General features: G+C 40.1%; 1 protein-coding gene across 5 annotated transcripts in view; it reads right to left on the reverse strand.

Annotated features, from left to right (window-relative positions):
* The window catches only part of WSCD2 (WSC domain containing 2), a 141,454-nt gene that overhangs the window by 50,607 nt on the left and 69,956 nt on the right, over window positions 1-20,891 (reverse strand). For 4 of the 5 annotated variants that reach the window (XM_043975089.1, XM_043975092.1, XM_043975091.1 and 1 more), the window contains one exon: window positions 2,092-2,206. The exons of the other annotated variant lie outside the window; for it this stretch is intronic. In XM_043975089.1, the coding sequence (XP_043831024.1) occupies window positions 2,092-2,206 (115 nt within the window). The remainder of the gene's footprint in view (window positions 1-2,091; window positions 2,207-20,891) is intronic. 5 annotated transcript variants of the gene reach the window in all.

A 20,891-nucleotide genomic window follows, 5' to 3' on the forward strand; every position in this document is an offset into this window, starting at 1 on the left:
AGCTTTTTCTAATCCTTCCATATTTATTTATTAATTCATTTCATCCAACTGGGAGGCCCCAGTTCTGGAAATTCCTGCTCTAGCATTAAATATGCCCTCTGTAAATTGCTTTTATATATGGCTTTAAATTCTTAGTCCTGAAGAAAGAAATTGAGGCTAATAAACAGGTCACAAGACTGACCTTTGAAGTGCTTTAGATAAGTAATAAAAAAATGAAGAAAAACTCCTTCCATTTGCTTTCTGCTTAAACTGCAGGCTGTGTTCAATCAAGAAATAGTTTTTAAGCATCTACTATGTGCCAGGCACTCTGCTAAATGCTGGGGATACAAAAAAAAGGTAAAAGACAGTCCCTTCCCTCAAGGAGCTCTGGAGGTTATTGGAGGAGATAGCATACAAACAACATATTCAAAGCAAGCTACCTCCAGGGTAAACAGAATAATTAACCCAGGAAAGACATCAAAATGAATTGAGGTGGGGGAAGGCTTCCTGTGGAAGTTGGGATTTTGGTTGGGCCTTAGGTGTAATGGCCAGTGGGCTGGACTTGGTTGAAGGCCTGCCTGGGGAACAGGATGGCTATTTGACAATGGTCAATTCACTTAGCCCTTCTAAGCCTCATCTGTGAAATGGGACTAACAGTGTGTATTTCTGATGTTGTTGTGAGGATTAGAGCTTTGGAGCTAGAAGTGACTTTATAGATTAGGTCTAGGTCTTTATTTTACAGATGAAGAAACTGAGGTCAAATGAGATAATGCATGCAAAGTGCTTTGAAAACCTTTAACACCTGATAGAAGTATTAGCTGTTATTATTATCCATCTGTCTTGCCAAATAGTCTTCCTCCTCTCCCCGCAAACCCCCAATTTTTTCCCCTTCAACATCTCAGCCAATTTTAAGTCGTGATATTCCCCATGCATGGATTGGGAATGGGGTCAATGGATAACACCTCTGACCCCAAAGAGGTAAGGTGATTTAGTGGATAGAATATTGAACTTGGAATCAGCAAGAGTTGGGATGGAATCACACTTGAGATGCTTATTAACTATGTGATTTTGAGCAAGCCACTTAACCATTTGTGCCTCAGTTTCCTTATCTTTAAAATGAAGGGCTTGGATTTGATGGCCTCTTAGTTCCCTTCCAACTCTAAATCTAGGATCCTCTGACCCTGTCACCCCACCAAAGATCCAAAGAAAGATTGAGAAGAGGTAAAGACTGGGGAAGAAAGTTCTCTCCCTCACCCTGTAAATGTAATAAATGATGCTGGTGATGATGACAGCTACATTTCTACAGCATTTTAAGGATTGCAAAACACTTTGTGTATAATATCTCATTTGATCTTCACGACAACCCTGTGAGGTGAACACTATTATCATTATCACCCCCATTTTATAAATAAGAAAACTGAGTCTGAGAGAATTGAAATGACGTGCTCAGAGTCACACAGCTGATAAATATCAAAGCCAGGATTCCAACCCAGCTTTCCAAATCTAAGACTCTCTGTCCGCTGTGCCATGCTATTTCAAATGAGTCCAACTAGAGGGGTAGAGGCTTGAAAATAACCAACCCATGCAGGGCTAGAAGTCCTCACTCTTGGGCCACTGCTCCCTTCATGGACTTGTATTCCAATGAGCAGCACTTTCACTGGTGGGTTCAGCAGTGGATCTGATGCCAGAGACCCTGCAGGCCTGACAGATCTAGTCTCCAAAGGGAATTGCCCATATTTTAATGCACCTTGGCACAAGGCCAAGAACTGGTTAATTATGTCATAAGCTCTCATTTTCATAAATTTGGTATCATATTTGTAAGTTTCATGGGCTGACTCACTTTCATCTGTCTGGGGTTGCCAGGAGATCACCTGTTTTGACAGTATTTGCTACTGGATGGTGGGGAGGAGCAGCAAGCCCCCTGGAGCCCCTGATTAACTTGCACGCACCCATGCATTTCCTTTAAACCCCACATCCACACCTCCTGTGCCCTTACACCTGCACACTCCAAGCCCCCCACAGACAGAAAGGCAAAGAGCACCAAGTGGGGGGAGGTGGGCTGGGGGATGGAGGGGCATCATTAGGGGTAGCTGGGCTTGCATCCCACCCTACCGCTCAGCACAGCTGTCCTGGCAGCGGAAGACTGTCATCTTCTTGTAGTCAAAGAAGGATAATCCTCGAAGGGCCCGTCTGCTGGGGTTGTCCAAGTAGCAGCCGACGTATTTTGCTGGGGGGAGAAAAAACAGACCCAGCTAAAGATGAAGCTTAGTGGGAAAAGAAAAACTGTGCCAAGAACAATCCTGGCAATGGTATTGGGAGTGTCCAAAGAGATGGATTGGGATGGAGTAAGTGGACCTGACTTTGACTCTAACACCACAATTTTCAGTGATTTGAAGTATCTTTGGGCAATTCTCTGACCCTCCCTGGGCCTCAGTTTTCTCATTGGAAAAATGAGGAGATTGGATGAAATGAATCCTAAGATTTTTTTCCACCTCTAAATCTAGACTAGATAGGACAGTGGGAAGAGCATTGGTTTTGGAGTCAAAGGAAAAGGGAAGACGAGTTCACTCTACTACTTTCTGTCTGTGTTGCCTTAGGCAAATCATTTAACTTTCCTGGGCCTCAGTTTAACAGTAGCGTTGAACTATATGGACTCTTAGGACCCTTTGAGATCAAAATCTCTGAATCTTCATTTTTGTCTTGATGCCACCTCCTCCATCCAGCTAAGAAGCCCAAGACACAGAAGTAAGAGGGTAGGAGTGGCATTTTGGAGGGTGGTTTGATCTCTGCAGGTGGGCAGCAGTGGATAGAATGGAAAGAAGCTTTAGACTTGGGATCAGCATGAATCAGGTCCTACATTGGTGTTCAAGCACAGGCTAGATGAACATTTGTCAAGTATATCATTTTGGGAATTCCTGTCAGGTTTTTTCCTAAAGTACAAGTCTGACCATATCATTCCCCTTCTCAATAAACCCCAGGTGGCTTACTATTATCTCTAGAATCAAATATATAAACTGTTCTGTTTAGCATGAAAAACCCTTCATGACTTGGCCCCACCCTACCTTTCCAACCTTATTATATATTACTCACCTTCATGCTCCCTATGGTCAAATCAAACCAGTGTTCTTACCCTTCCTCATACATGGCAGTCTATTTCCAGGCCCTATGTCTTTGCCCAGGCAGTCCTCAATGCCTACAATGCACTTCCTCTTCACTTCTGCCTCTATAAGAATAACTAACCCACAGGGACAGCTAGGTGGAGCAGTGGATAAAGTACCAGCCTTGGATTCAGGAGGACCTGAATTCAAATGTGGCCTCAGACACTTGACACTTACTAGCTGTACGTGACTCTGGGCAAGTCACTTAACTCTCATTGCCCTAAAAAAAATAAAAGAATTATTTCTCTTTTTCAAGACTCAACTCAAATACCATGACACTACATAAATCTATTCTAGATCCTCTCAAATCAGGGAATCGTAACCTGGGGTCTTTGAACTTGTTTTTAAAAATATATATTTTATGATAAGCAGGCAGATTTCAGAAAAACCTGGAAAGACTTAAGTGGACTGATGCTGAGTGAAGTGAGCAGAACCAGGAGAACATTGTACACAGTAACAGCAACATTGTGTGATGATCAACTGTGACAGACTTGGCTCTGCTCAGCAGTGCAATGATCCAAGACAATCCCAAAGAACTCATGATGGAAAATGCTCTCCACATCCAGAAAAAAGAACTGTGAAATCTGAATGTGCATTGAACCAGACTGTTTCTACTTTGGGGCTGTTTCCCCCCTTTTTTGAGTTTTTTCCCTTGTGTTCTGATTCTTCTTCCACAACATGACTGATGCAGAAATATGTTTAATGTGATTGTACGTATATAACCTCTATCAGACTGCTTTCTGTCTTGGGGAGGGGGGAGGGAAGGGAGGAAGAGAGAACAATTTGGAACTAAAATCTTATGAAAACAAATGTTGACAACTTTTTTACATGTAACTGGCAAATAATAAAATACTTTAAGATAAATATACTTGTGTATATATATATATAAATAACTATTTCAAAATAATTGGTTTCCTTTCCAATGCTACATATTGTGTTCTTTGCATTTAAAAACACAATTCAGAGAAGGGGTCTTTGGGCTTCACTAGATTGCCAAAAAGGGGTCCATGACACAAACAAGGTGAAGAATCCTTGCCATAGATATTGGTGCCTCTTTCTGCCCCTTCCAAATCATACATGTTTTCTCCCTGATAGAAGATAAGCTCCTTAAGGGCAGAAACTATCGATCTGATAACCTCCTTACACTGGACTCCCCTCCCCACACTCTTTCATTGAGCAACACTGTCCTACCCAGCATTCCTCAAACACCACATTCTGTTACCTTATCAATGGCTGTTCCCCCATGCCTAGAATGGTCTCCCTCCTCATCTCTACCTCTTAACTTCCCTGGCTCCCTTCAAGACTTGGCTCCAACCCTAACTTCTGTAGGAGGCCTTCCTTGGACCCCCCAGGTACTTCTACTTCCTGATAACTTTCAGATAACTTCCATTTATTCTTGGTGGCACAGTGGATAGAGTGCCAGGCCTGGAGTTGGGAAGACCTTAGTTCAAATCTAGCCTCAGACACTTACTAGCTGTGTGACCCTGGGCAAGTTACTTCATTCTGTTGCCTCAGTTTTCTCATCTGTCAAATGAGCCAGAGAAGGAAATTAAATCACTCCAGTATCTCTGCCAAGAAAACTCCAAATGGGGTCATGGAGAGTCAGACATGACTGAAGCGACTGACCTACAACAAAAATTCTTGACATGTCCCCCCTATTAGAATGTTTCTTTTTTTCGTGAGGCAATTGGGGTTAAGTGAGGATCACACAGCTAGTAAGTGTTAAGTGTCTGAGGCCGAATTTGAACTCAGGTACTCCTGACTCCAGGGTCGGTGCTCTATCCACTGCGCCACCTAGCTGCCCTAGAATGTTTCTTAAGGGCATGAATTTAATTTTTGCCTTTCTTTGTGTCTCTGTGGTGGGAATACAAATGTAAAGAATGAAACAGTCCCTGTCCTCAAGGACCTTACCTTCTACTGGGGGAGGCCACATGTATAGATGGAGGTCTATGCAGGATAATTACAAGGTAGTTAGGGAAGGATGGGGTCAGGAGGCATAGAGATCAAGAAAGTGTTATGTAGAAGGTGGTGCTGAACTGCACCCTGGAGGAAGAGAAGGATTCCATGAAGTGGAGGCAAGGAGGGACTGCATGGGGGTTGGTCAATGCAAAAGCATGGAGATGGGAAATGGACTACTGTGTATGTTATTTTTCAGGTATTTCAGTTGTGTCCAACTCTCTATGACCCCATTTGGGATTTTTGGCAGAGATACTGGAGTGGTTTATCATTTCCTTCTCCAAGTCATTTTGCAGATGAGAAAACTGAGGCAAACAGGGTTAAATGACTTGCCTAGGGTCATGTAGCTAGTAAATGTCTGAAGCCATCTTTGAACTCAGTTCTTCCTGACTCCAAGCCTAGCACTCTATTCATCACACCACCTACCTACTCCATGAAGGACAGTCCTCCACTGTGCATGAGGGACAAAGTAAAGGACAGTATGGTTGGATTTCACAGTGTGACCTATAGGCTATTTCAGGAATGACAATAATAGACCTAATTCCCAGCTCAAAAAAAATTTCAGGTTGCTTGCCCAGGGCCCAGACTTAGTTCTATCCATAGAAGAAAAGAAATAGTCTCAGATGAATAACAGGAGGTAGAATAATAACACCCTCTCTCCTTCACCAGCACACATTCCATCAATGTCCAGGGATCTATCAGCTTCAGCTCACACAAAGCAAGGCCCGCCCCACCTAGCACTCTGCTGAAGGAAGAGATCTCTAGGAAGACTTGGATCTAATTGATCAGTCAATCAGTAAACATATATTGAGCTCAAACTATATGTCAGGCACTGTGCATAGAGTGAGGGTAATATGGAGAGCATTGGCTAACATCCTGGGCTGAGGAGTCAGTACCTCTGATACTTAGTTGCGTGACCAATGACAAGTCCTTTCATTTGCCTGGGTTTCAGTTTCCCCCTTTGCAAAATGGTATTAATCATACCTGCAGTCATTATCCCCAGGACTACTATGAGGTTCCTGAGAGAGGATGGATTGGAAAATACTTCTCATCAAATGTCAGTTATTCAATGGGGCCAGGCTTTGGATCCCAGAAATGTTTTCTGGACAATGCTGTGCACACACCTGCTATTATTGTTCTCCAATCATGTCCTATTCTTCTTACATTTATGGACAAACAGGACCCACTTCCCATCTCTTGGAATGATTTTATAGTCCTAACTGGGCTTCCTTTTTCCTTTTTCTCTGATCTTCAGGGTGGGGGAAGCATCCACAATGCCAATCTTTGCAGGCTCACAGGCAAAACCCTCACACAGGCTGGTCCTTTCTTTTATCCCCTGCATCATGGCCCATTGTCTTTCAGGAATCACTCCAGACAGGAACATCAAAAGACTCTTGACTGACAGCCCAGTTCCTCCCGGGGTACAGGAGACAGACATTCTAAAGCTATTAACCAGCAGATCCAAAGTAGTCTGAATTTGAGAGATTTTCCTGTCCATCTGGGCCATCACTGTGGCTCTCCTATGCTAGACCTGCTCCTGTTTGGGACCAGCCCTCTGACATCAATTTCTCACCCCTGATCCTTTAAACAGTTGTGCAGTTCACAAGGGTTTATCTAATAATGACATTTTAAAGCATTAAGAACTCAAAGAGCATCAGGGCTGTGACAGACAGAACAGCAAATGTCAGAGTTGGGAAGAGTCTTAGAACAGGGGATGTCAGACCTGGGAGGGAGCTTAGAACAGGGAAAATGTCAGAGTTAGGAGGGCCTTAGAACAAAGGATGTCAGAGTTGAAGACCCTAAGAACACTAAATGATAGTACCGAAAGGGACCCTAGAATGCAGAATTTAAGACTTTTGTTTCAAATATCCATATGAAATGTTATAGAGGAACTTAACTTTTCCACATATAATTCAGAAATGATCTTAACAAATCATTAGATCGAACAATGACCAAGAAATCCAACAAGAAGCATATAGAAGGCCTTCTTCCAGCTCAGTACATCACAAAAAATCAGCCAGAAGCTATGTGCACTAGACAAAGCATCCTGCCAAGAAAATCAGTTTGAGCTCAGGTGGATTGACTAAAAGCCCATAGTAGCATGCATATTGAGGAGACTGGGAGAAGGTGAAGGAGAGGGAGAGGGTTAGAAACACTGAGAAATGCCCATTTTGGGGAGCATCCAAGGATGATGGAAACCCCAAGCAGATCCCTGACTAGTGTCCTTACCAGAACAACCAAGGACAGAGCTCTGACCAGAGACATTGAAGCCTGCTAGCACTCTAAACATGGGTGAATCAAGAGAGATAGACTCCAGTGTCAAAGCCCAGGAAATTGAAATAAGTAAGTAACAGGGTTTGACCACCCTATCTAAAAGTTCAGGGAGTGGAAGAGCCTGGCCCCCAAATCCCAATCAAGAACCAAGGTTAGAGATATGCCTAAACTGAAGAATATACCAAACATTATAAAGGAATATCACAGGTCCAGAGACACTTAAGTTATAAACCCAGAAGGGAGTGACTCCACAGCAACTGTTACCAGAGACCCAGAGGGAAAAAATTGTGTGACCACAAGGATTATAAGAACATCTGGAAGAAATGAAGCAAGTGATAGAAAGTGGAATTTTAAATGAAAGAGGAGCTCTGGAGGAAAGGTTTGGAATGAGAATGAATAGCTTAGAACAGAAAGTGGAAAACCTTGCTGAAGTATTGGATGCCCTGAAAATTAGACTAGACTTAAGAGGACTCAATAGTTCTACAAGACATGAAATTTTAGAACAAAATAGAAAGATTTTTTAAAAAGAAGAAAACATTAAACATCCATGATAAAGGGGGAAAAAACTTGGCCTGGCAAGAGAGTTAAGGAAAGATAGTTTAGCAATCATCAGATTTCCTAAAAATCATGACAAAAGAAAAAGTCTGGATATTATCTTTCAAGAAATCATAAAAAGAAACTGTGTGGATTTACTAAAACAAAAGGGAAAAGTTTATATAGAAAGATTCCATAGATTATTTCTTGAAAGAAACCTCAAAATGAAAACTCCTCAGAAATGTCATAGCCAAAATTTAGAGTTTCCAGGTCAAAGAAAAATATTGCAAGTCAGGATCACACAAGACTTGGGAGTGGCTACTTTAATGTAAAGGGAATCTTGGAATATGATATTCTAAAAGACAAATTATAAAGTTTACAAGCCTGAATAACTTACTCTACAATACTGAGTATAATCCTAGTGGAAAAAGTATATCTTTAATAGAATAAAAGAATCTCAAACATTTTTGATGAAAAGACAAGAACTGAATAGATATTTTGAATTGTAAAAGTATGAGGCAAGAGAAACCTAGCAATATATTTGGGGGTGAAATCATGATGAACATGCATTTTAATAATAACAGAAAAGACTAGTGTCCTTTCAGAAGTACAGTGTCTTCAAGGACCAGAGAAGGGATCAAGTGAGGCAAACAATGATACTGGGTGTGATTTTGTTTTGTTCTGATAGTTTTAAGAAAGGAAGAAAAAAGAAGGAAAAAAGGAATACATTAGGGAAAGCATGAGAGAATAGAACTTTTCATACCTCCTCATTTGGGTTATTGAAAAAATGAATATACAAACATGGAAGAAGGAATGTGAACCTCACTCATATCTGAAGCAGATAAAGAAGGTCTGTTTGTTCTAGCTCATGCACCCCAAATTTGATGTAGTAATTTGTTAAATTCAATAGGGAAAAAGGCAAGGAGACAGAGGCTTAAAAGGAAGGGTAGTATTGGTTAGGGAATAGTCATAAGCAAAACAAACTTTATTTTCAGAGGAAGGATAGTAAAGGGAGATTAAAAGGAAAGACAGAAAGTGCAAGAAGCTGTGATCAAGGTCTTGGTGAGGGAAGGAAGAAGTGCAGTGAAGCAGAAACAGACCTTTTCAACTGTAGATTGCTGGTGCTGATCACATTCCTTCTCTTTTACTATACTCTTTTTTTTTTCAAGAAGGAAATGTATAAAAGGAAATGATGGAAGTAAATAGACAATTAACAATCATAACCATGAATGTGAATGAGATGAATTTTTTTTAAAAAGGAAGATGATGGCAAAATGGATTATAAATAAGAATCTAACAAGATGGTGTTTACAAGAAACACACTTGAAACAAAAAGATTCACACAGAGCTAAGATGAAGGGCTGGAACAAAATTTATTATGCTTCAAATGAACTAAGAAATAAAAATGGCTAACAAACATGATCTCAAATAATTGAACAGTAAAAATAGACATGGTTAAGAGATAAACAGAAAAATTACATTATGATAAAAAGGACCATAGACAACAGAAATATTGCTGCTTTAATTAGGTAAGCATGTTCTGGTATTTAACAACCAGCTCTTTGGGGGGGGAAAGTATACATGACACACTTTAAAATTTAATCTACATTATTAGCATTTTCTCTATCACTTTTCAAAGTCTAGAAATCAACAAAATAATAAATCAAATCCAGATTTATAGCATTTATTGATTTCTGGGTTGTAAAAGCCCATGCTGAAAATTAACAGTCATCTCTCTCAAGCTAGTTCAAAATGGTTCCAGCAAATCCCTGAAAATAGGTAAAGGCATAGCATCTAATTATTTAAATGGATTAATCAAATGACAGGGAAGAATAGACACCAAATCTATAATACTTGGGGATTTCCATTTCTCTCAGACAGACAAATCTAACAATAAAGATAAATAAGAGAGATGATATAAAGCCTTGATAGAACTTTAGAAAAGTTAGCTATGATAGATAGCTGGCAACTGCTGAATGGAAATCAAACATAACATTCATATTTCTCAGCTGGTATGGCACCTTAAAAAATTGGCCAGGTACTAGGTCATTAAAAACCTCATTAACAAATGCAGAAAAGCAGAAATATTAAACTCACCTTTGTTGGCCAGAACACAGTAAAATGTAATTAATAAAGGGCCTTAGAAGAAATTATTCAAACTTACATGAAGACCAAATTACTTAATCCTAAAGAACTGATATGTAAAAAAATCATAGAAATAATAGATAATCAAAGAAAATGGCAATAATGAAATAATATACGAAAAGATTTGGATCCATCCAAATTCTCAGGGGAAAATTTATATTGCTAAATGCTTCGATCACAAAAGAAATCAATGAATTGGGCAGGCAACTAAAAAATAAAAACCAGAAAAGCCATAAAACCCCAGGTAACCATGAAAATAGAAACCTTGAAAATCAGAAACTGATGACTTTGAAACAAAAAAATATTGAAGTAATAAAACTAGGAGCTGCTTTTTAAAAAACTTTCAAAAAATAAACCATTAGCTAATCTGCTTTTTTTTAAAAAAAAAAAAGGAAGGAAAACCAAATGACCAATATCAAAACCTAAAAAGGAGGATTTACAACAAATAAAGAGGAAATAAAGGAATTACTAGAAACTATTTTGCCCAATTATATGCTAACAACATCAATAACTTTAACAAAATGACTGAATATTTATAAAAATACAAAGTACCCATATTGAGAGAACAAGAAAGAGAGAATTTAAACAACACGATCTTCAAAAAAGAAATAAAACAAGTCATAAATGATATCCCCACAGGGGGAAAACCCAGGAACAGATGGATTTACAAGTGAATTCTAATAAACATCCAAAAAACAACTAATTCCAATATTACATACATTGTTTACACAAATAGACAAAGGATGCATTCAACTAAATTCCTGATCTTGATAGCTAAGCCAGAGAAAATCAAAGAGAAAGAAAGCAACACACCGACAAGTCACAAGAACCCCAAATAACCACAACAACACTGAATAAAATATTAGCAAAGAAACCACAGCAGCATATATAAAAGATTATATCAGTATGAATTTATACTAAGAAAGCAGCTTTGGTTCAACAATAGGAAAAGTATAAATATGAGGCCATATTAACAACAGAAGAAATAAAAATCACATACAGAAAAAGCTTTTGAGAAAATATAACTGATTTCTGTTAAAAACATAAAAGCATTGGAATAACTAAATCTTTCCCTAATATAATGAATAGTATATAATTAAACCAAGAACTAACATCATTTGTAACAGAAAAACATTGGAGACCTTTCCAAAGAGATAGGGAGTGAAAATCATCTATGTCCATTAGTACCTCCATTATTTGGTATAGTTATAGAAATGCTAGTTATAGCAATAAGACAAGAAAGAGAAATTGAGGGAATACATGTAGACAAAGAAGAAATAAAACGATCACTTTTTGGAAATGATTTGGGACACATTGAGTACCCTAGAAATAAAACTAAAAATTAATTGAAACCATAACTTCATCAAAGTTAATAGTTACAAAATAAACCCACACAAATCATTACCCTTTTTGGGGTATATTACCAATAAAACTCATGAGGAAAATATAGAGAAATTCCATTCTAAATAACTATGCTGTGTATAAAATATTAGGTGGTCTACTCATCAATACACATGAACAGGAAATATATGAATACAAATATAAAACATTCTCTACAGAAATAAAGGCAAACATAAATTATTGGATACATATTAAATGCTCATGGTTGAGTGAACCAATAATAAAAATGACAATACTATCTAAAGTAATTTCATTATTTGGCACCATAACAATAAATCTACCAATGGGTTACTTCTTAAAGAAAAAAATAATGACAAAATGTATCACATGGAGGAATTAAAGATATAGAATTTCAAGGGAAACAATGGAAGAGAATGGAAAGGAAGAAGAGGGATCTTGAAGTACCAAATCTCAAACTATACCATAAAGCAGTAATCATCAAAAGGGGTCAGATTAGTTATGCTAAGTCTAGGAATTAAAGAACACAATATCATAATGTTTGATAAGTCCAAAGATCCCAACTACTAGAATTAGGACTCTAGTTGACAAAAAGCTGCTGGAAAAAGTGAAAAGCATTAGAAATTAGGTTTAGACCAATATCTCATACCACATGCCTCAATAAAATCCAAATGAATCTATGGCTAGATATAAAGGGTCACAGCATAAACAAAGTAGAAGAATAATGGAGTTGATACCTTTTGCATTGCTGGATAGGGGAAGAGTTCTGAACCAAATGAGGGAAAAATAGTATCATAACAGATAAAATGGAAAAAAATTTGATTACGTAAAACTGAAAATACTTTGCACAAATAAAATAAATGCAGCTAAAATTAGAAGTGAAATGATTAACTAGGAAAAATCTTTGAGGCAAATTTCTGATAAAGATCTGATATCTAAGACAATAGATAAAGGTCAAAGGCTATAACCATTTTTAGAAGAACATAATTCTCAAAAGATGAAAAGCAAGCTATCAACAACCATATGAAACTAATATTCCAAACTACACTCATAAGGGAAGTGTAAATCAAAATCACTTCCAGGTTCCATCTTACAAATATCAGGTTGACACAGATGACAAGAAGGAAAATGACAATTGTTGAAATGGCTATTAGAGGGCAGGCAAAAAAGTGCTCTGTTGGTGGAGCTATGATATGGCTAAAACATTCTGAAAAACAATTTGGAACTATACATAAAAAGTCACTAAACTGCACAGACTTTCAGACCCACCCTATACTAACCACATACTACCTTTCTTCTCAAAAGAGATAAAACAATAAAAAGTCCTATGTTTAAAAAATATTTATAATAATATTTTTTGTAATAGCAAGGAAACTAAGAGATGTGTGTCAACTGGGGAATGGCTGAACAAATTAGAGTATATGAACATTGTAATTATTATACCAAAATGAATAATGAAAATGAAGGATTCAGAGACACCTGGTAAGATTTGTAAGAATAGATGCATAGTGAAATGAGTAGAACCAAGAGAAAATTATATAATAACTACAGTATTGTAAATATTCTAAGATTATTTTCCCAACACTCAAATATATTGACAAGTTAGGTCCTCCAAACAGGTCTTAGGCATCTGGTGGCATAGAACACTGGGTCTGGAGTCAGGAAAACCTGAGTTCAAATCCAGCCTCACACATTTATTAGCTGTGTGACCCTGGGCAAGTCACCTAACCTCCATTCATCTCAGTGTAAAATGGGGATAATAATAATACCTACCTCAAAGGGTTGTTGTGAGGTTAAAATTAGATAATATTTATAAAAAGTGTTTAGTATGATAGCTGGCACATAGTGGGTGCTATATATATTCTTATTCCCTTCCCTTTCACCAAGCATGTCTATCATGTCCACTTAGGGATCTCAAGTTACCTTTGAGAGGGCATCTTTTCTAGTGCTTTAGCTCATGAGCCCCCACCAATGTATTTGCCATCATTATTAGCAGCTGAGTGTCATTTAGTCAGCTAGATTTAAGTAGCTTTTAGAAAAGGATATTTATGAAAGTGATATAGTTGATATTCCCCTCAGAGTGTGTATAGTACACACACACAAGTACATACAAAGTTAGAGGAAAGAGGTAACTCATGGCTCTCAGCTGCTCAAAGTCCTGTTCTCCCATTTGTGACATACTCAAGACATTCTTCTTGTGTGTGGTATATGTAGCTTCATTGTTGAGCTCTTTCTAGAGCTGTAAATCTGTGTCCAGTCTGTCCCTGACCACTAGTTACTCTAGGGATGCTGTAAAGATATCCCTGGGAAGATGAATCCTTCAGACCTCTGAAATTTGAAAGGTCCTCCTCCAGCAAAAGCAGAGGGTGAAAGGGGGAGGAAACAAAAGCCAAAGTGATCCATCCTTCTCCTTCTCCCTCTCCCTGGCCCCAGACCTCAGCTCACCAAAGTCACTCCTTGGTGAGAGAGTATTGGTATGCGTTCTCTTATTTCATAACTTACTGGAATCTGGATCTCAGCCAGATGCTCCAATCATTTGAGTTCTGAACTGGTCTTCTATCTTATATGTGACCCACAGGGTATAATTCAGTTTTCTGAGATAACTGGAACACTCTGTTAATACCACTCCAAGTCAGCCAAGCACACTTACAACTTGATAGAAAGTATTTGATCGGTTGGCTGATTCTCACCTCATTAAAGTATCAGGACACCTTATTGGTGACCACTTTAGGTGGTGCTTGATTTCCTCAGTCAAACCTCCCCTTATAGAGATGGTGTCATGACCAATCAACTCTTGAGATCTGATGAAGAAGCATTTTCCCATTTAGAGGGGTGCAGGGTGAGACATACATTTTTGGACAAGGTCAATGTATGAATTTGCCTTCCTTGGCTATGCTAACTTTTTTTTTTCAGGGAAGTGAAGGAGGAAGAATGGGTTGGGGTGGGGAAAGAGGGGCAGTTTGTAATGGTGATGCCAGAAAAAGGAAGAAAGAAAAGTGTCAGCGAAGCATTTTTTAAATGCACAGAAGTGATTAGGAGATTCAGAAGGCAACGTGGTTGGGTAAGACAGTTTTGGAACTAATTGCTGAATTGAGCATATACATTAAAAAAAAACAAGCAATATATAATGAGTCTCATGGTTTCATATTCAATTCTCTTTTTCTGTTCTCCTTTTAAATATGGAAACATTTGTGTTTGGTGGTGTTTATTCACTTGTGAATAAATGCTTTTTAAAAAAATTGTAAAAAGAGGAACCCCCTCCCCCACCCAGAGAATATCAGAACTGGGAAGGACCTTAGAGCTTAGAATATCAAATATAGGAAAGGCCTTGGACAGAATATAAGAGCTGGAAGGGACCCAAAAACAAATGACAGGGAATATTAGGACACAAAAATCTGGAGTTGGAAAGATCTTTGAGGATAGAATGTTGGCATTCATAGGGCCCTTAGAAAAGCATAATATATGGGGCAGCTACGTGATGCAGTGGATAAAGCACTGGCCCTAGATTCAGTAGGACCTGAGTTCAAATCCGGCCTCAGATACTTGGCACTTACTAGCTGTGTGACCCAGGGCAAGTCACTTAACCCTCATTTCCCTGCAATAAAAAAAAGAAAGAAAAAAGAAAAAGAAAAGAAAATCAGAATATAGTATGTTGGGCCTGAAAGGGAACTTAGAACATGGAATTTCAGTGTTGGAAGGGACCTTAGTCAATAAAATTAAGCTTTTTAGAGTAGGAAGGAACCACAGAACAGACAACATTAGAGGTGGAAGAATCCTTTAAATTCAAAATGTCAGAATGGGTGGAACCCTAGAACATAAATGACACAGAAAGGCCCCTGGCACAAAATACTGGAGTGCAGAGAGATAGAGATAAGCACTAAGCCTGTGGTTCTTTGGTATGAATGGTGAAGAAGCCTCCTCTGTTAATGTCTGCAACTTAGGCTGAGAGAATTGACTAATGCAGGGAAGGGCTAGGGGTCCTGCCCTGACTCACTCAGTCTGAATCAGAGGAGAGAACCAAAGAGGCTTCAGAAAACAGAACACAATGTTAAAACTGGAAGGTACCTTGATAATAGAATGTGGAATTATAGAGTATAAATGGCCCTTAGGACAGAGAATATCAAAGATGGGGGGGAGGGAAGGAGAAGGGTAGAGAGAGGGGACAGGAGAGAGACAGAGAGACAAAGACAGACAGAGATAGGGAGACAGAGACACAGAGAGACAGAGACAGAGACACAGAGAGATGAAAAGAGATGGAGAGACAGAGAAAGAGACACAGAGAGAAAGAGAGATGAAGAGAGATGGAAAGACAGAGAAAGAGAAACACACACAGAGAGAGAAAAATATGAAGAGAGATGGAGAGACCGAGAGAGACAGAGAGAGAGAGAAATATGAAGAGAAATGGAGAGAGAGAGAGAGAGAGAGAGAGAGAGAGAGCGCACTTATACACAAACACAGAATTTTAGAACTGGAAGAACATAAAACAGCATTTCCAAAATGAAGGAGGCCTTAGAGTCCCCATATAGAACCCACCCTCTCATTTTATAGGGAAGGAAAATGAAGCCTAAAGAGGAGCTGACTACAAATGAAAAGAGAAAAACAGCCAGCCATCACAACGCATTGGAAGGAGTAGCATCATTGATTTAAAAAACCAAAACACTGGTCTGAGTAATTGCTTGTCACATGTTGGTTGTTGACCTTAGGAATGACCTGCTCAAGTCTGCCCTTCGAGCCAGGGGCAGAGGAAAGACTAAGGTCCTGTCTCTGCTTCCTGGCTTCCCTCGATTCCTCTAAAGCCCCACCTTCTACAGGAAGCCTTTTTCCAATCCCTGTTCATCCCAGTGCCCTCTCTCTGCTAAGCATCTCCAATCTATCCTATACATATCTTATTTGTATATAATTGTTTAAATGTCATCTCCCCCATTAGACTGTGAGCTCCTTGAGGGTGGTCAGACCAAATTGGAGGCTGATATCTCTGAGTAAAAGAGGGGGGATGCCCAAGCACTGGCTATCCACTTTGAGCAGAAACTAGAATCTCTGAAGACTGGAAGCCCCGAACCTTATGAGCATTTCCTTACTGTATAGTGGCACAGGGATGAAAGGTGAAGTAAGAGGGTGAGAAAAGTTAATGGGGAGGCCTGGACTGTCTATTGGCCTGACAGCCACTGATTCAAGGCCAATAAATCAATCCACTAAAATTTATGAAGTGCCTACTATGTTCTGGGGACTGCCCTAAGCCCTGAGGGAGCAAGTCACTTAGCCCTGTTTGCCTCAGTTTCCTCATCTGTAAAATGAGCTGGAGGAGGAAGTGGCAAAATACTCCAGCATCTCTGCCAAGAAAACCCCAAATGGGGTCACAAAGAGCCAGGTACAACTGAAATGATTTCTTCTTCATCATCATTATCCTTTGGGAAAAAAGGATATGGGGCTGGAAGGAGCCCTAGTAATCACCTAGCCCAACTCCTTTATATAATAAAGAAGGAAACTGGGCCTAGAGAGGAGAACTGACTTACTGTTTGGGTAGCTGGTAATTAGGACTGGTGGGGAAATAGGATTAGAAGTAAGCCCTCTGACCATAACCTCAGTCTCCTTTCCAATCCATCATGGCGCATCTCCAGGGGACGATTCTTCACCAAGCTATTTACAATCTCTTTTCCATCACAGCCCCCCTCCCCAAGAACCACCTATGAGTGATGGCTAACATCTGTGCACATCTGGGAGATAGCAAGCTCTGGCCAGGGGAACATCTCATGCCAATGAACCAGAGCTACAATAACAGGAGAGCAGGGCCCAACAAGATTAGACACTTAATGCTGTTATCATTAGCACCGAGTTCTAGCCCAGTAATTAGCTACGAGTTGGTAAAACCTCTATAGAAAAGCTTGAAGAAGCCAGCCCCCAAACCTTTCACTCACAAGCCAGAGTTTCTCAGGAGTAAGGGGAATGATGCTGACCTAAAAAATGGACAAGAGGATGACGATATTGCGTATTGAGACTTCGGGGACACAGCAGTTGTGATTTTCACAGTCTGTTAGCTCAGCCACAGGGCAAATCAAGTAAGCTGCTTTAAATCCTGGAACATCCAAAGAAACTGGGTTGTCGTAGATTCACTTATTAAGACAGAATCCGGGAGTTGGGTTCTGATCTGGGCTCAGCCATGCTGTGTCACCCTGGGTCTCAGTTAACTCATCTGTTAGATGGGCTAGATAATCTCTAGGGCACTGTACATCTCTGACTTCCTCTGGTATAAGGTCTCTTCCAGCTTGGACACCCTCATTTCGATGGTCACTTCCAACTGTAATATTTTGTGTTCTAAGAATCCTCCCAACTCTGACATTATTAATAATAGCTGATAGATAGATAGATAGATAGATAGATAGATAGATAGATAGATAGATAGATAGATAGATAGATAGATAGATAGATAATGATAGATAGATAGATAATGATAGCTAGTTAGATGGATGGATGGATGGATAGATAGATGATAGGTGGTGCTTTGAGGTTGGCAAAGCCTCAGTAACGGAAGGTAGAGGCTATTATTATCCCTATTTTAATGATGAGGAAACTGAGGTAGATGAAGATGTGGCTCAGGGCTACACAGAAAGTATCTGAGGTAGGATTTGGGCATTCTCGGTTCTGTCATCCCTTCTAGTTCTAAGATGCCATGTCTAAGGACCTCCCCAGCTCTGTTCCCTTCCCTGGTTTCTGTTCTATGGTATTTCACAGTCCCAAGACTCTTCTCAATCCTGAGCTTGTCTTCCCAGCTCTAACATCCTTTGGTTGCACTGAGTTAGAAGCAACACATGTAAGGAAGAGTCATGGAGGTATGAAATCCTAGGTAAAAGGGGAAGGGAACATTTATTAAGCACCTACTATATGCCAGGCACTGTGCTAAGCACTTTGCTGATATTATCTGAAGTATAACCAATGCCAAGTTACCCATGCCAAAACCATGGAAAGGGTTTTAGAAGAGGGGATGTCAGAGCTGGGAGAGCCTTTAGAACAGGGGATGTCAGAGTTGGGAAGGCCTTTAGAACAGGGGATGTCAGAGCTGGGAGGGCCCTTAGAAGAGGGGATGTCAGAGCTGGGAGGGACTTTAAGGATCATCAAATCTAATTCATTATCTTACCAAAGAGGACATTGAAGCCCAGGTCACACATCTAGTCAGTGACAAAGGCAGCATCAGGATCCTGGATTCCTGAGTCCTCACCCATTGTCCTTCCCTTCCTCTGTTCTGTCCCCTCCATACGTGTCCATCTGAAAGAAGATGCCCTTCTTCTTAAAGCCTGAGGAGGCAGCATGACAAAGGAGTCAGGGGACCTGTATTTGAATCCTAGACCACTACCTGTGTCACCTTATACAAGTCACCACGAATCTCTGATACTCAGTTTCTTTCTTTGTAAAATGGGAAAGTTGAATAAGATGGTCTCCATGATCCCTTCCAGCTCCTGATCCTGTGGAATCCATCTGACTTTTTCTTTCTGGCCTTGATCTAGCAGATCTGGGTGAAGACCAGCAGTCTGTACCAGCTTAATGCCTCTTCCTAATTAAGACTTTCTCTTTCTGGAGGGTGGAGAAGAAAAGGGGAATGATTGAGAGAAATGTCAGGCCAATCCCTCTACCCACTCCATAGTCATAGCTCATTGCTTCCAATTATTTTCAGCATAACTTGGCATTTCCACCATGCTGAGCAGGTTTCAGGTCAGCTCATCTTGTCCATGACAAATCTAACAGATATGGGACCTCTTTAGTAATTTTCCCAGGTCCAATGACTGATGTGTGCTTTCCCCAGAATGAAACTCTTGACATATGTAGACTACAACACATCCGAATGGCATCTGGAACAGCGTGAGAAAGAAAGGAGGGGAGAGAAATAAAGCAGGAGCCCAATTAGAATGGGAAGAGGGTTACCGGACACTGCCTAACACCGAGAGCACAGGCTATGGGATGCCAAGATTCAAACGAAATGGATGGCCTACCTCAGGATATATTGTGGGTGCTATATTGTAGGAAGAATATTGATCAACTGGGGAGAATCCAAAGGAGAGTGACCAGCATGATGAAGATCCTTGCGTCCACACTGTTTAAGGATTGGTTGAAGGAATGGGCATGTTGTATGGCCTGGAGAAGAAAAGGCAGGACAAGGACTTGCCACAGTCAAGAGTATGTCCAAGACCAAGAAGCTACAAGTCAACATGGAGAGGAAGAATAAGCAGGTATCTGAAGAATAAGCAGGTATCTTTGTCTTTAGACAAAGCAGGCTCAGCAGTGCAGAAGGCCAAGTGACTTATGAGCTGGGGGCACCTGCAGTTATACACTTAAAGATGGAAAGAACCTCAAAACCCTAAAGTGCAATCTCTTCCCTTTCCAGAGGAGGAAACTGAGGCACAGAGAAGTAAGGAGACTTTACCAAGGGCACACAGGTAGTAAGTGGCAGAATCAGTAACTGACTCCAAAGTCAGTGATGCTCTTTCCACTGTAATCTGCTAACTAAGGCTTAAGATCTGAGTCCACTGGGACAAAGAAAATAGCTGCATTTAGGTAAACAAAGTCATTGCGAGTCTAGGCAGGGGTCTTGGTTTTTATAGGCTCTAAAGTGAGAGGGAATTGTGGGGGCCCACTTTCTCATTTTACAAAAGAGGAAACTGAGGCTTAATGAGCAGAAGTAACTTTCTCAAGCTCAGAAAGTTGTGTTTATATGGGAAAACTGAGGTGGGGGAGGAGGGTCTGAAGATACAAAGAGCTCATCACATTTCTGGAAATGTTTCTGCCCATGATCTGTCCCATGAATCAGATGACTTGGGCCTGTGTGGCCTTGTGAAAAGCTATAATATGGGGATGCTAATACTGCATTGCTCTTTTGGGAGGCTGAGAAGACCCATTGAGGTAATGGGTGTGAAAGAGCTTTGAAAACTGTAATGCACTAAATAGATGATGTCACTCCTCTGCTCAGTAAGCTTCCGTAGCTCCCTATTGCCTCTGTGATGAAATAGGATTCCTGTTAGGCATTTGATGTCCTTCAGCAGTCTGCTTCTAACCTATCTTTCCAGACTAATTTTGCATTTCTCCCTTTCATGTACTCTATATTCCAGCCAAATTGTCCATGTGTCCTTTGTAGACATCATTCTACTTCCCACTTCCTGTCCTTAGGATAGGCAATCTGTCAACCATGCCCAGGATACTCTCCATCCCTGTGACATCACTTTTAGGAATCCAGAATTCCTTTTGAGACTCAGCCCAAGAGGCTTGAATTCAATGCCCTTTCTGCCCCCCCCATTTTGTATCTATTTAGAACAAGTTCTTCCCCTCTTCTAACCTCCCCCTACCAGTGGCATGTGAGCTTAAATTAAATTTTTCTTTTTGCATTTCCAGAACCTAGCACCACTCCTGGCACATAGGAGGTGTCTAATAAATGCTTCTTAAATGGAGCAGCGTTGAATATTTGCTCAATTTTGATACCTCCATGCCTCCAGTTCCCCCTCT

This window comes from Dromiciops gliroides, chromosome 1 (genome assembly GCF_019393635.1).
Source record: "Dromiciops gliroides isolate mDroGli1 chromosome 1, mDroGli1.pri, whole genome shotgun sequence".
Taxonomy (NCBI): Eukaryota; Metazoa; Chordata; class Mammalia; order Microbiotheria; family Microbiotheriidae; genus Dromiciops; species Dromiciops gliroides.